The sequence below is a fragment of the Vulpes vulpes genome, chromosome X (assembly GCF_048418805.1).
Source record: "Vulpes vulpes isolate BD-2025 chromosome X, VulVul3, whole genome shotgun sequence".
In the NCBI taxonomy this organism is placed as follows: domain Eukaryota; kingdom Metazoa; phylum Chordata; class Mammalia; order Carnivora; family Canidae; genus Vulpes; species Vulpes vulpes.
The window spans coordinates 88,456,136-88,472,364 of NC_132796.1; the positions used below are offsets into that span (position 1 = coordinate 88,456,136).

At 41.7% G+C, this 16,229-nt stretch overlaps 1 protein-coding gene across 4 annotated transcripts in view; it reads left to right on the forward strand.

Annotated features, from left to right (window-relative positions):
• Window positions 1-13,904, forward strand: part of UBE2A (ubiquitin conjugating enzyme E2 A) — an 89,118-nt gene extending 75,214 nt beyond the window's left edge. For 2 of the 4 annotated variants that reach the window (XM_072743744.1, XM_072743745.1), the window contains exons 3-9: window positions 3,368-3,563; window positions 4,269-4,507; window positions 4,657-4,737; window positions 5,150-5,175; window positions 10,910-10,999; window positions 11,991-12,079; window positions 12,359-13,904. In XM_072743744.1, the coding sequence (XP_072599845.1) occupies window positions 3,543-3,563; window positions 4,269-4,507; window positions 4,657-4,737; window positions 5,150-5,175; window positions 10,910-10,999; window positions 11,991-12,079; window positions 12,359-12,487 (675 nt within the window). In that variant the 5' untranslated portion in view covers window positions 3,368-3,542 and the 3' untranslated portion in view covers window positions 12,488-13,904. The remainder of the gene's footprint in view (window positions 1-3,367; window positions 3,564-4,268; window positions 4,508-4,656; window positions 4,738-5,149; window positions 5,176-10,909; window positions 11,000-11,990; window positions 12,080-12,358) is intronic. The other 2 variants (XM_072743746.1, XM_072743747.1) reach the window with 1 other exon arrangement.
• Window positions 13,905-16,229: the final 2,325 nt, after the last annotated feature.

Below are 16,229 nucleotides of genomic sequence, written 5' to 3' on the forward strand. Positions count from 1 at the left end.
ACAAGAAGACCTTGGGGAAGGGGTGCATTATTCAGCTTGCCATGCCATGACTTTGTTTTTGATTCTGCAATTTAGCAGATAGTGAAAGTCTATGTTCATGGCTCTAATTTCCTCATTTCTCTAAACTTCACTATTTCTCTCTCCTCTCTCTCTCCCTCTTTCTCTCTTTATGTCCTAGGGTCTATAGATGGACAGCATACTGCTACTTTTACTGCCAAGAATACACACTGTGACAACTGTTGTTTCCTATAAGCAATTCTCTTGACTTGTCTTCTGAGGTTAATGGAGTCAAGAAAAACTTTTTGATTTTTATATTCTGTTGTTTCATAGTTGCTGTATTAAATGTTAGATGGAAGTGGGAACTACAGGAAAATAAAATTCCGTGCCTTCTCTGGCTAACAGAAATATGAACTCACAGCCTCATAAAGCAGGAAATGATAGTTTATTCAGGCTCTCTCTCCCTGACCCAAAATAGTTCAGGAAAATCACAATCCAGTCTACATTTTGAAAGCTTCATGAATGAAATTCCACAATCTCCCTAGTTATATATTCCTGTACCTCATGGTCCTCCCTTTTGTGAAAATTCTCAAGTCCTCACCTATGGATGGTTTGGAAATTAAAAAAAAAAAAAAAGATTTTATCCATGAGACACACACACACACACACACACACAGAGGCAGAGACACAGGCAGAAGGAGAAGCAGGCTCCATGCAGGGAGCTCAACGCAGGACTCGATCCCAGGACCCCAGGATCAGGTCCAGGGCTGAAGGCGGTGTCAAACCTCTGAGCTGCCCAGGCTGCCCCGGAACTTTTTATCTTTCTGGCAGCTGCAATGGTAACACACTTTTCTTTCATTTGAAAAGGGCTTCTATTCTTGACCTCTGCTTTTGGGGAGGGGAGTGATGCTTGGTTGTGAAGAGGGTATTTCTTCGAGATGTCAAGGTGAGGGTGCCTGGATGTCTCAGTCTTTTAAGCGGCTGCCTTCAGTCAGAGTCAGGCCCTGATCTCAGGGTCCTGGGTTTGCGAGCCCTGTGTTCGACTTCCCGCTCAGGTTCTCCCTCTACTTCTCCCTCTGCCGCCACCTCCCCCCCCCACACACACACACATACACACCTCGTGCTCTTTCTCTCTCAAATAAAATCTTTAAAAAAAAAAAGATGTCAAGGTGAAAAGGGGATGGAAGGAATGCTTGGCCAACTATGCTATAGTTAGCATGTTCTAGCCTGATAATCATCTGTGCTAGAGAACAATCTTCTGTGTTGCTGCTTGCTATGACAACCCTGTCTCTGGTGAGGAATGTGGGGGCACAGTATTTCTGCAATGCAATTCCGCTGTGCAGCCGGGGAATGCTCTCCCCATCCCTTGGTGTCATGGGGCTTCCAAAGTGCTTTGGTTCACATCCGAGTTTTCTTAATTAGACAGTCCAAGAGCTACTCATTAGCTAAAGCAAAGGAATTTCAGAAGATAAACAAACCTACAACAAACTCAGATACATCTCTGGCCTTCAATTAGTTTCAGACATTTACTCCCAGTGGCAGAAGAGCCTCCGCAACCAGTCCTTCCCTGCTCTCTAGTACGTTATATACGCGGCATTTTAGCACCTATACAAACTAGACCTAGAAAACCTATAAAAGCTGTCTATAGGGACACCTGGGTGACTCAGTGGTTTGGTGTCTGCCTTCATTTAGGCCGTGATCCTGGGGTCCTAGGATGAGTCCCGCATCAGGCTCCCCGCATGGAGCCTGCTTCTCCCTCAGCCTGTGTCTCTGCCTCTCTGTGTGTCTCTCATGAATAAATAAAATAATTTTTTTAAAGCTGTCTATGAAACCTAAAGCCCTGTCATCCTTTCATTTGAGGGCATTTAACCAACTTCAGTCGCCCTCATTTCTGCAAGCAGAGGTCTCAGCATCCCCCCCCCACCCCGTTAGGCCTGCTAGTCTGCGCAATAACCCCAGAAAATGCTTGAGCTCCATGTACTCTTTCATGCTGTTGCGCTGAGAGAAACTGTTTGATTTCTCTCCCAGGAAGTCTCTCCCTGATATCACCTCTTTTTAAAGAAAACTGAAACAGACCCATTCCAGGAAGCTCGTTCTAACCTCATCAGACTGAGGGTTTCCCCTGCTGTGTGGCCCCTCGGCATTTGCAGATGCACACGCTGCTGCTCTGGCAGGCAGAATTTGAAGATCCCTGGCCACTGATGTCCACACACCTTCTCCCAGTTATTCAATCAAACACTAACCTAGGTTCTCTGTGAGGGAATTTTGCAGATGTGTTTAAGGTCCCAAATCAGACGATAGAAAGGTAAGGGGATTACCCAGAGTGGGCTGGACCTGATGAGATAAGCCCTTAAAGTGAACTGGGGCTCTTCTTGAGACTCCAAGTGTGAGGGGGCGTTGGCAGGAGAGTTCTCTGGTGCTGGCTTGAAAATGGAACAGGCCACGTGGCAAGGGATGTGGGTGACCTCTGAGAGCTGAGAATGGGCCCTGGCTGGCAGCCAGTGAGCAAATGGGGGCCTCAGTCCTTACAACTGCAAGGAACTGAACTTGGCCAACAGCCTGTGGTAATCTGTTAAATAGCAAGTGAAAACAAATGCACTTGCTTTTGTAGATTACCTGTGTTATCAGTCGCCTGCCAATTACTAGATGAGAGGAAAAGGGGATTTTCAACTCATTTTTGTACCCCCTGCCCACCACAGTCACAATGTGAATGTTGTTAGGGGGAAGTTGCCTCAACTCCCGATCTGTTGGTGTCAATGGGAGATATAAATCCTTGCCCATCAAAGTACCTGCTGTTAAGCAGCAGCTAGAATCATTACCATTGTCAAGTGTCTCCCGCCTCAGAAACAAATTTCTGCACATCTGCTATCTTACGGATGTCTTTGCTCAGATGTCTCACTAGTCCCATAAACTCAGTAAGTCCCGAAACTGTCCCTCCCCACCATGTTCCCCGCTCTGTTCATGGCACCTTCAAAGCCCCAGTTTACTTGGGGGACTTAGAACTCAAGCCTTTGCTGATTCCCTCCTCCCTCTGGACCCCAAGTTCAATCTGTCACTGAGTCCTCTCCATTCACGGCCTCTGCTCTATTTTTGTTGTCACTGCCTGGCTCAGTGTTTCTCACCTGGACTACTTCAAGTGTCTCCCAGCTGCTCTCCTGGGACCCATCTGTGACTAGCACTGGCTCTAATGATGTGCAGCCACCTTCTAAGGAATCCATTAGCTTGGCATTCCAAACTCTCCCGGACGTAACCGAAACTCACCTTTCTCATGTTTTCAGAAATTCTTAAAAATGAGTGTTTTGCCTACCTTCTAAGTTATTTTGGGTTGACCTTTACAAATTATTCTTTAAAACTGTTATTGCTTTTGCAGGTCCACATACTAACTGTGACTCCTCTCTGCAGCCTGCAGCTTTTTCACGTGCATCTTACGTTACTTTTACTTCAGACTCTCTGCCCTTCCAATTCTCCGCAGTCGGATATTCTCATACCTTGGACTCTTCTGAATATATAGTAGCCGCTTGGCTTGTTGAACTGCCAAGGGGAAAATGTGGTTCCAGAGCCAAATTGTGAGTGCCCAGAGCGAAAACCTCATTCTGCTTGCCTTAAGTGCACATTCCCTCCCCCAGGACACACACACACACACACACACACACACACACACACACACACACCACTATTTTATTTTTGCTTTGGGGTGATCATTGGCCTAAAACATTGGGACCGGAATCCCGTACATTCATCTCCCAGACAAGGGACCCACAGCTCCGTTTCAGAGCCGTGGCCGATTTATTCTTTTGATTTTCAGCGGTTTGAACCAGTCACACACCCTCCTCTCCAGCCTCCCGTGTCCCCAGAGTTCCCGCTTTCCGAGAGCCAGATTTGCCTCCACCTACTCTCGCCTCCCTTCTCCTTGGGGACTTCCAACCTTCTTCTCTACCCACCCTCCCTCCCGCCCCCAGCCACAGTGCGCACTGTAATAAATGATCTGATCTTTAAAAAAAAAAAAAAAAAAAGATAGAAAACGAGAAGAAAGCTTCCTCAGGGTTCGGCTTGGCCCGGGCGGGTGAAGAAAGACCCCCTTCCACCACTAATTGCTAGCGAATTCCAGGCTGACGCGCAGCCGGCAGCTTGCTTCACTCCCGCACGCGCCCGGCGCTCCCCGCCTCCCGCCGGGGTTTAATGACCTAAGCAACTTTCCTTGCCACCCCCCCCCGCCCTGTCTTGGTACGGCCTGTCCGGCGTTAGGCGTTCCACCCCCCCTCTCCTTCCAGGTTGGTTCAGCCCCCGTCTACTCCGGGGTGGTGCTTAGCCGGCGCCAGACCGACCCTCGACTTCGGAGGGGCAGTGCCGTTCCTCTGGGCGCTTCCTCGGCGGCCGCTTCGGCTCCTCCAGCCTCCTCGGCCTCCTCAGCGTCCGCAGGGACCCGAGACCTCGGTGTATGCCCCACCCCTGACCCCGCTAGAGATATGTCCACCCCGGCTCGGCGGCGCCTCATGCGGGACTTCAAGAGGTAACGCGCCGGGGAGCGCTGAGGCGAGGCCGGGGGCTGCCAGGCGGGGCACAGGGCGGGTCCCGAGGCGGGCCGGGGGCGGGGGGCGGGGGGCGGCCCGGAGCGGACGCGAGTGCCGGATTGCGGAGCCCCTGTCTGTTTCCCTGAAGGTTGCAGGAGGATCCTCCGGCTGGAGTCAGCGGGGCTCCGTCCGAGAACAACATAATGGTTTGGAACGCGGTCATTTTTGGGTGAGTCTGCGTTCCGGGAGGTGGCGACGGGTGAGGGACTCGAGCTGGCCCAGCCTGCCCTAGGGCACCGGCCCCCGGCGGGGACGGAGGGTGAGAGGGGAAATGTTTGGGTCCGGCTGGGCCTAGGCGCCTCCCCGGAGCCTGTGCCTCGATTAGCTCAGTTCCCGCTGCCAGGGGAACCGTTTGGGGTTCTGAGGGGGGCGGAGCGGGGAGTGGTGGCGGTTAGGCGCGGCGGCCTGCGCCCGGTTGCCGAGCCCGAAACCTCTCTCTGTAGTGGCTTCCTGCCCCAGGAAGCGGCGCTTTACCTGAGGTGGAGTTGGCGGAGCTGGGAATAGCCCTCTCTTAAGGTGAACCTCTTAAGGGGGAAGGGAGCCCCTTAAGCGGGAACTGACTGTTTTTCTCTGTGTTGCAGGCCTGAAGGGACCCCGTTTGAGGATGGTAAGAGAGTTTCTTTACCCACCTTTCAGGAGCCTGATCATCTGGGGGAAGGGGTTCCCAGTCATCCTGGAAGTGCCTCCTACTTAAGAGCCCTCTTCTCCCTAGCCTCTGCCTGCTAAAGGCTTGAGTGGAATCCCGAATGTGGCAGGTTGTTCTGGCCATTGTCCGCTTGACTAGAACTGCACCTTTTTTCTTGCTTTTTGCTTGCTAAAAAAAAAAAAGAAAGAAAGAAAGAAAAAAAAAGAAAAGAAAGAAAGAAAGAAAAAAATACCCCAACCCGGGTAAGGCAATCACTTTTTAAGAGGAGCATCATAGATTGATGTTAAGGATTTTTGGGGTTTGGCCTGTGATCCGGCTAAATTTGGCCCCCTATCAGGAAACTTAGTATCAACCCGACCACTTGCTGATAGACTCAGAGACCCCCTAGTTCAGAATTCTACTACAAGGGCAGGAACTCTGTTCAGCAGCTGCTTAGTATGTGTTTCTTGGATGGGTGCATGAATCCCTTGCACAGAACTGTCTGATTTCTACTATCTGGCATTGAATGCCCGTCAGCCTACTGCTCTAAGATGGTCTTTAATGGCACCTTTAATGGCCAGTTTGAATATTATGTTGTTTCTTATTTTTAAAAGAGTTTTTGGTGTGCTTTTATCAAGACTATGATCAGTATTCTCAAAGCAGCTTTGGAATTGAGGGGAGCCTTAATGTACTTTCTTGACGAGTGTGCAACCTACTTGGTACTATGTGTACCTGTAGATACAGGATTTTTAAGGGATTTAGGTTTGACTTTTAAAAACATGTTAGTTGCTTTTTGGTTTTTTTTTTTTTTGAACTGCTTATTTTGAGATAATTCTAGATTCACCTGCAGTTAAAATTACTAATAATAATGATAATAATAGAGACCTTGTATACCTTTCACCCATTCTCCCACCCCTTTCTTAACATCTTGAATGACTGACTGTCATTCAAGACAAAATGTGACAAAAATATCACAGCCAGGAAACTGACATTGATATAGTTTTATTTGCATTCAATTGTGTGCATGCGTGTGTAGTCGTTTTTTGAAAAGCTTAATACATTTAAAACACGATTAAAAGTATTTGAACTACTGATTGACATTTTTAATATTTGAGGTATTTAAAAAAAGAAAAGGATCTTTCTGTTAATTTTTTCAATGACCATCTTCCTTTACTTATTTAGTACTTGATACACACACACACACACACAGAACTCAGTTTGAAGGTGGGAAGAAAAACATTTCTGCAAGCTACTAAGTGTATACTTTATAGCGCTGAGTTGGATTGCTTTTTTTTTCTTTTTTTGGATTGCTTTTTGATGCTACCAGTCCACAAAGTGTGATGAGGGAGGGCAGTATCAACCATTTCTCTAATTTGTCTCCAATACTCAGATTTCCCTAGGAGACTGTGGACAGTCACCTGAATACTTTTAGCTTCCTCTCTATCTCCGCCCCCTGGGTAAATGTCACTGCTCTTCAGTGCTGCAATAAAAAGAAATGACAGCAAGAGAGTGATTCTAAAGGCATAGTACTTTGTTGCAGCAAATCATTTGAACTGATCCATGGCAAGAGCTAGCTTGACTTAATTTTCTTCTACTAGATTGGTGCTAGTTCAGTATACCTAAGCATTGTGTGCAGATTAACTGTGTGTTTGCTTTAGCTCTGGCAGGCTTTGTTTTCATTGGCTGCTTTTTTTTTCCCTCCTGACTTTACTCAGACAGCTTTCTGCTGGGCACAGCTATATTAATAGTACATCACTTTGCTGGAGGATTGGCTACTTAAATATTTCAAGGGTGCTTCACTTGTTTTAAGTGGTATGAATTGAGAAGGTACTTAAGGAATCCATTATCTACCTGGATCTTCCCCAGTGACATTACTGGTTCTATTCTTGATGATGGTGTATCTCCATACTGGCATTACTGAAAGGAACTACTCCAGCTAAATGACAATTCTGATTCATTCTGTTGAGCAGTCTGCTATCCGTGGATGCTTCCTCAGGTGCCTAGAACACACACTGTGGCTACAAAAAATATTTTGACTATTTTTTAATACCCTTTATTGACAATTAGGACATTTACTAGAAAAGACTGGTTAGAGATAAGGGGCATAATTGATTTTGCTGTTTCCAATGTATTATGTAAATCAACAGTCCCAAAACTACTTTTGCTGCTTCCTTGTAAACTATTTGTGGGGGACATTTCTCGAACAGCCAGGCCTCAGTTAAAGATGAAAACTTAAGAAAAGGAACTCTTGAAGGTATTTTGATTTAACTTCACACACTTAAAGTAAGAGGAAAATGTTCCCAAGAACTTAATACTACCAAACAAAACACTGGGGGGGGGGGGGGGGGCAATGCTTCCTCATCAAGATATGCTGAATACAAAGACTATGGAATAAAGTATTCTCCATCACATCATCTAAAAATTGTTGATTACACACAGTAAGATACTAGTATTTCTTTTTTGTTTTGTTTTTTTAAGATTTTATTTATTCATGAGAGACAGAGAGGCAGAGACACAGGCAGAGGGAAAAGCAGGCTCCCCACAGGGAACCTGATGTGGGACTTGATCCCAGGACCCCGGGATCACAACCCAAGCCAAAGGCAGACACAACCACTGAGCCACCTAGGTGTCCCAGTATTTGCTTTTAGTAATAGTTGTATTCTTAAGAATTTGGTTTAAGTCTTTTAAAGGTTAATCACTTAAAATCCACTGAGGGTGTTCTTGAGGTAAATACATCCTATGGTGAAGAGTATTTGGGTATTAACTTAAAAATCAGAATTTCTGGTCATCAAAAAAAAATAATTTTTTTTAAGTGCATGTACTTGGTTTTCTCCTCTGGGGTCACAAACTGGTGGCCAAATGGCAGAAAAACACAGGTATTTTCTTTGGCCAACACAGCATTTTCAAAATTGGAATTTGTGAATGTTTTTAGCAGGACACAAACTCTCTAATGTAACCATTTCACTCCTTATTGCCATACCTCTACCATTGAACACATGTAATTTTCACAGCTCTTCTGTATAGATGGTTTAAGAAGGCCTCCTCGGGAAGATGAACAAAATCAGTACAGACTGGATACAACAATGAGGAGGCTGAAGTTTTCAGTTATTTTAAAGCCTAGCCTAAATATCCAGAGGATAAGATCTAGTCTCAACTGCATAACATTCCAGGACTTTTAATTTCCTTAACATTTGTTTTGGATCTCAGAAATTGCATTGTGGGTTGTATTTTAAAAGGTTCTGATTGTTGAATGTATAAAAGTATGAACTATCCCCCTTTTAAATATATATTTGAAATAAGATTTGGGGTCAGTCCTAATTTAGATTTAAGTAGACATAAGCAGGTTGTTTCTCTTCTCAAGATAGTAAACAAGCTCTTTGAGAAGACTTGATTAGCTTATTTGGTAGCAAGGTAACCACCTTGTTGAACTTCTGGGCAAGTATCAGGCAGAAAGTTCAAGTCAAAGGTTTTGAGAGCCACCAACATATACACTCAACTTGAATTCAGCTGTGAGCATTTGATGTAGGTCAGGAAGAAAGTACTATTTAATATTTAAATTCATCAATTGTATGTTTCTTACAAGTTTGGGTGTTGGGTTTTGCCTCCTTCAGTTGGGTCTAGAGATGTGAAATTTTGGGATTATTATATATACAATATTTATGGAGCACTTATTTTTTGTCACTGCATATTTCCCTCATTTAAGCCTCACACCAATGTAATGTGGTGGGTACTATTATTAACCCCATTTTACAGATGAGGAACTTGAGGTTCAGTCAAGTTGAGTGGCTTCCTCAAGGTCTCACAACTAGTAAGTAACAAAGCAAGGAATTGAGACCAGGTCTGACTGCAAAGCTTGTGCTCTTCCCCACTATGCTCTGCTGTTTCCACCTAACACCTGTCTTATGTGTTGCTTTACCACTTTTGGGTATCATATTTGATAATGTTCTTAATTTAAATTATTTGGGAGCTAGTACCCGTGTGCTATTCAATCCACCCAATTTTAGAGCAGTTCCTTGATCAATCTCTTACCTAATTTAATCAGATTTCAACATGGAACCAGATGTGTTTATACTTCAGATACATCAGGGAGCTCAAAATTTTGAACTCTCTAACACCCATTCCCACTTTTTCCTGCATATTATAATATCAATAGTACTGAAAAGGAAGAACCAATATTTCTTCCTCAAAAATAGGAAGATTTATGACCACGTGGTAATAAGGTGAAGTATGTTCTGATGGGCCATAGCATGTTTGTCCATTCTAAAACATTTCACTTTCTGTCCTTAGAATACACAGTATCTTCAGATCTGGCTTGTGCACAGTTTAGGAACTAACAATAATTTGAGGACTAAGTCTCTATATGTCGCACTTTGAATTCTGAAACTTTAGAAAACCTGTTCCTCATACTAAAGGCAACCTTGTTAGCAAACTGTTTCCTATGAGTTTCTTGGTAGGAAACAGACATTGGTATTTTTATGTAACAGATCTAGCAGTAGAATGTAGTCTTTTTCTTAAGTGGTGACAAACCTATTAATGGAAGGAGGAAATAAATTGCCAACTCTGAAGGAACCAGTAACAAAATATAATTTACCTGAAGTGTATATTTTATTAGAATATAAAACTATTAAATGAACCAGAGTAATATAGTGGAACATCTATCATTTTATGTCAGACAGTGTGATTCCTTAAGTTTACTTGAAGAGATTTCAGTCAGGAAAAAAATTCCCAACTGTTTTTCTTGGATTTATTAAACTTAAATTTGAAAAATATTTTGAAGCAAACAGTCTCCCCAGATCACAACACCCTACAATTCTTGAATGAGATCAAGTTTGTTCATTCCTTATAAATAAATCTATAACCTAGCACACTTTACGGCCTCCTGCTACACCTTAGTTGACCTGTATTCAAGGAAAATAAATTCATTTCAATAGTAGCCTAAACAAACAGCATTAGATATATTTGCTGGAGACATGAATGCAATCTAATGTGATTTTTAAATTATTTCTGCCACTAATTCCCTCCATTAGTGTGAATAATTGAGTTGACTATAGTGAAGTAGCTCATGAGTCATAGTTAAGGATTTTTGAGAGAGTGTAAGGTTTTTCCTGGCATACATACAATTATGTTTTCATTATAGAGTTGCTATTATATGAAAAGGAGCCAGTGAACACTTTTATACTTATTCCCTTCCATTTAAGAAACTATTTTGGTTATCGATTTGTATTTCTAGCACTGATTTTGGAACCTTTATACTCTCGTTCTCTCTAGCCTGTGTCAGAATCACTGGAGAGTTTAAGATGGCGGCTGCTTAAAATAGGCCTTTGAGGCCTTTCAGTCTTTCAAGGGGAAGAGTGCCAAATTTTGGCTCTAGTCTCTTGTCATTTTAAGGATATCTTCCAAATGGACCGTGGCTAAAGTTATCCTGCAGGCAGTACTTTTGAGTTTAAGATGACTGTATTTAAGTTTGGGGGAGAATGATGGCAAAACAAAACAAAACAAAAACAAATCTCCTTTGGGTGGTGGTTCTTAGAATATGTGTCTTTTTTTAGAGCAGTTCCTGGAGATCTTACCTGGCCTCTCTTTCCTCTCTACCCTGCATCTTTGCATTATTTCATTTAGTACTGGTAAAAAAAAAAATGGCATGTAGCATTAAAAAGAAAGTACTGCTGAACAAAGCAATAAATCTGTTTCTTAAACCTTTCTTTTTTAACTACAGGAACATTTAAGCTTACAATAGAATTCACTGAAGAATATCCAAATAAACCACCTACGGTTAGATTTGTCTCTAAGATGTTTCATCCAAATGGCAAGTATCACTTTTAATTCAGTATTTTAAACTACTACACTGTTAATTATAGGAGGTGTTCCACGTTTCCTCTGTATCTGTCCATAGTACCTGAGTATTTGTTTAGGCATCTTGCCGTTCCTGAAAACAACTTGTTCATGATGGTCTGTTGCTGTCTTGATCTCTATTCCCAGAACTGAAGCAGTGAAGGTACTCTGCCTTTGCTTGGAGTCTACAAACCTCCTGGTTTTGATGATCTTTATCATTTACTTATTACACAAAATAAGAACGCTCTTGATGTTTCCTTTTACCGTCAGGCTGGATTGGGTAGTCATGTGACTGCTTTCACAACATTTAGAACAATGTATTTATTTAGAATGATAGTTTTTCAACTTTAGATGCAGATCAAAATTACCCACAGAACACTTTAAAAATACAGATGCCTTGGCCCCACTCCAGACCTACTGAATATCAGATTCTGTGGCTGAAGGCTACAGTATATTGGAAGAGCAGCAGGCGATTCTAACTTACATTCTGCCTTTTTGGCTAATGGTAGTCCTAAAACAGCTTGCTTTTTAAATTCAGGCTAATAAAGTATTTTTTTGGATATCAGATATTTTTGTCTTCATGGCAAAATGAGATCTTCTGAACTCTGAGCTATATTTTATTCTTTCATATAGGAGATAGAGTTTGCAAGTTTAGTGGAATAAATTTCCCACATGTCTGGGTGGACCCTGTTGGAAAATGTGTATTATTTCCTGGTTAATAGGGCAGTCTTCTCAGAAGAAAGAGCACTAAGTATCTTCTAGTTTTATATGAAATGTATTTGACATTCTTTGATTAATTCACTAGCAATGATTAGGACTTTGCTTCTTAGGAAGATAACTGAGAAGCAGCTTAGGAATCTTTTTAAACCTCACAAGCAAAGTGTTCTTGACTATTTGTCTTGACTGTGATGTTAAAAATCTTAATGGTGTTACTACTTTTAACATACCTACTTCTATGCTCCTAGTCTATGCAGATGGTAGTATATGTCTGGACATACTTCAGAACCGTTGGAGTCCAACCTATGATGTGTCTTCCATTTTAACATCCATACAGGTGAATTTTCCTTAATGTCACCAACTATGGCCTTTGATATGTTTATATTAGCACTTGAATTGTTTCTGAAAGTCCTAAATTAAGGTACAGGGCAGGTCATTAACCCACGCCCCCAGAAAACATGCATTTGCCTAGCTACCAGCAGATTAATGTTACTCTAGGTTAGTATGCACATTTAGTTGTTGCTGAGGACAATTCAGTTGAGTGTTTTGAATATGTGTGGTTTTTTTTTTTTTTTTTTGCACGGATGAACTGACCTTTTACAAATTGTCTCTGTAGTCCCTACTGGATGAACCCAATCCCAATAGTCCAGCAAACAGCCAGGCTGCACAGCTCTACCAGGAGAACAAGCGGGAATATGAGAAACGTGTTTCTGCGATAGTAGAACAGAGCTGGCGCGACTGTTGACACGGGTGCAGCTAAAGAAGAGGCTGGTCATAAGAAAAATATCTATTGATGTGTTTGTCACCTTCCTATTCCTCAGTGTCATTACATTTACTTTATTAAAAGCAAAATAGCTGTTGTGCTGTTTCCATCTTCCCTTGCCAAGCTTTTCCTACCCCTTCTACCCTCTCCTTGAACATCAGAAAACACCCTCTATGAGATCAAATGTACTGTACCTGGGTTACGTGCAAAAATTACTACTGCTTCATTCCCTTTCTGTTGTGTCTCATCTCCAGTTTTAGGGCAGTATTGCATTACTGTACTTTACACTAAGCTTTTCAAGTGAATTGTTATACAAGTGGTGCTTATGCATAGCTTGATGACCGGGATGTTATTTTTAACAAAATGATTGCTAAAGTGTTTCACCCTGGCTGGTCCTTCACTTGTGTTGGATTTCGAAGTGAATGTTTGGAATACGGCCTACGGAAAACAGGGAAACAAATCCACATAAACTATCCATTCTGAAAGAGCAATGGAGGCTTAAAGGCTGTTATACTGAGATCTAACCAATACGAGTTACAAGATGGTTTTTCCTGGTGGGAAGGAAAAAGTTAAAGGACTTAGCCGAAGGAACGCGGCAATTGTAACTGACACATCCTCTCCTTGCAAGATATTCACTGGGCTCATCCATGCTAAGTTTCAGAATTCTGAAGTCGTCTGGGTTTTTGCTTTTTAAAGAGGTGTGGGAGCAGAGGAATGGAAAACAATCATTAGTTTTTAAGCTAGGGAAGGTGGGAGATCCTTTAATCTTTTTAAAGGAGCAGTGCTACCCTAGGTAAAATCCCCTGTCATTTTTTTTTTTTTTTAAGAGTTTTAACCCAAGGAAGGGAGCGTATCTGTGGCAAACTATTTTCCACTCAAACCCTGAGTTAATGCTGCATGCTTTAGTTCCGTCTTCCCTTTCAGTATTATAAGAACCTTAAAGTCACGTTTGTGATCTTTCTTTGGATATTTATACTTTAGATAGGCAGTACCTTTAAGTAGCAGTGTGGGACGAGGCTTGTACATGTTTTGTCTAATGTTCATCGTCACCTTTTGTGCATTTGTCACTCTTCTAAATCTAACTTTGCACAAGTAACCCATGTAAAAAAATGTACATTTTTCAAAACTTGTAAATAAAAATAACCTTAAAATTTTGTAGTCAAGGTATAATTATATTTTAGCTCACTATGAACTTTTAGTATTAACTTATTGGAATCTCATATCTACTCACTTTCCCCCTTGAAATACACATGGTAAAAGAAAATACACACTCTGGGAGAGGAAAAAGAGGAGTAGATACTGTTGGAGAGGACCTTCTTGTTATAAGTGTTCATGCTTTGTTCTTTTTTTAACGTTTTAACAAGAATGTAAAACTGTTAAATAAAACAAAGTTCCTTCAGCATCTAGTATGGTCAATCAAGCGAATGAAATGGTATTGGGGGAGTTGATAAACCTGGGTATTTACCAGTGTCCACAGAGACCAAGTTCTAACTTGTTGATCCTGACATTCCACCTCTTTAAGAAGCCCTAGCTTAAAAGCAAATAGTACCAAACTATTACAAAATGGTATTTTGATTCTTGTGTAAAGTTTGGGAGTGCAAGTATCCTCAATCTTGTTTAAACAAAACTGCTTCCTTCTGGGGAAGCAACCTGTCTCATTTGAAAGAGCCAAGAACAGTGACTTTGTAGAAACTCTCACCTGTCGTCTGGAGTAGGGGCTAAATGAAATTAAGTCTTTACATGGGGTGCCTCTGCCTTCCACTTGGGTCATGATCTGGGGGTCCTGGGATGGAGCCCTGCATCTGGCTCCCTGCTCAGCGGGGAGTCTACTTCTCCTTCTGTGTGCAAACATGCTCTCTCTCTCAAACCAATCTTAAAAATAAATCTTTATGGTGTATGTACTACATGCATCCTTTAGGACATGGCACTTAAAGGAGCCACAATGAGGCACAATTCATTCAGTGCATTGATTTGGTTTGTCCCACCTAGGAGCATCATCCTTAAATATGCTTAATATTTTTCCTCAAGTCCATTTCTGCTTCAAAGCAGAACCACATTAAATTGGTCTTTATTTGATAGATTAGCTTTACATTAATTTTTTCATCCTGTGGCTGAGTACCTTAAGTTTTGACACTGGTAGTACGCTCTAAAAAAATTAAGGTGAGATCCATAATGTGCAGATTTAATTTTTTTCTTTTTATACACCTAAGAAACACTATTCCCAATCTTTTTCATGGGATAATCCTTTTGAACCCTTACAACAGAGTCAACAAGCCGATCTCTAAAAGCATCATATCCATGGTCAAAGGCACTATAAAAACCACTCAAACATTTAAAGCAAATTCGTTTTTTGTTTTTGTTTTTTTTTTTTTACAAATGCCACAGTCTGCCTGCATATAACAATAAGGTTAGAACAAATCTGTGAGGTCCCCTTACAAAAGGCAGTCTGATCTGAACTTGAATCTTCAATTCTGCACCTGCTGGTATGGGGAAGGGGACATGCGGAAGAACCAGTTATAATCAAGAGTCCTTTATTTAGGACCCATCTCCAGCTTCAGGGGTTACTCACAGTCAAGTGAATGGACTGTATTCTACTAAAAAAAAAAAAGGATCCCAACAGAATGCATAAAGTTCCCATTCATTTTGCAATCAAAGGAGAAAAATCAAAAGTAGATCTGTCAGACTCAAGGCTATCTATATAACTGAAAGATTTTACTTCCTCAGAACATATTTAAGTAATTCAAATAAAACTTGAAGCAGCTTGTTTATCTGTGCAGGTTTTATGGCAAAGTTACTGAGTTAAAAATGACTGCTCTTTAGAAGAAAGGGGAAATACAGGAGTCTACAGAATGGGGACAAAACAGAACGGCAAGGTTGTCAGCAGCTCATTCTTGCCAAACCCACTTCTCAACATAATTTTATTGTCAAGCAGAGTTAAATGACTTCACCCTTATTCCATATCAATACCAAAGCTGATCTAAGAAGTTAGGAAATCTGAACCCTCAAATCCAGAACCAAATGTATAGCTAGCCCTGTTATTTGGGAGCCTCAACTGTGACGTTAATATCCTGTTCTGTTGAACATACCTAAATAAACCAGATTTATGTGTAGCATGTCCCTTCTCCTCACCTCCCTCCCCCCGCCCGATCATTTTGGGAAGAGGAAAGAAATGTAGAGAGAGAAATGAGTTTTCACCCCCCTTAATCCTCAAAGCCACTCTTACTCAAGATAACTGAAGAATGGCTGGCTTTTCTAACTCACTAATTGAACCACAGGTTCTCAAGGTTGGCCTGAGCTCTGTAGGTTTAAAAAAAAATCCTATAAAATCTATAAAAATTCTAGCTTATATTCCCTTTGCCACTATTAAAACATTATGTAACAAAATAAAAGGCACACCTCATTTCTCTTCCTACCAACATCAGGAAATACCACGCACTGTAGGAAGAAGAAAGGGAGTTAGGGAAAAGCAAATATCACACAGTTAATCACAATAGGTGACTAAAACTTAGAGATCCAGGTACAAAAGCCATTCCCTTTATATTTTTAAGATACTAATTTAACTACAACGGGCAGCTTCTTGATGCAAAATATGAAAGAGAGGGGAAAGGAAATTCCTGTTTATTGTGGGCCAATTACATGCCAAGTATGGTACTAAATGTTTTCAGACACAGTAAACAACCTAATTGTTCTAGCATTTCATTAACTATCGATATTAATATTCACC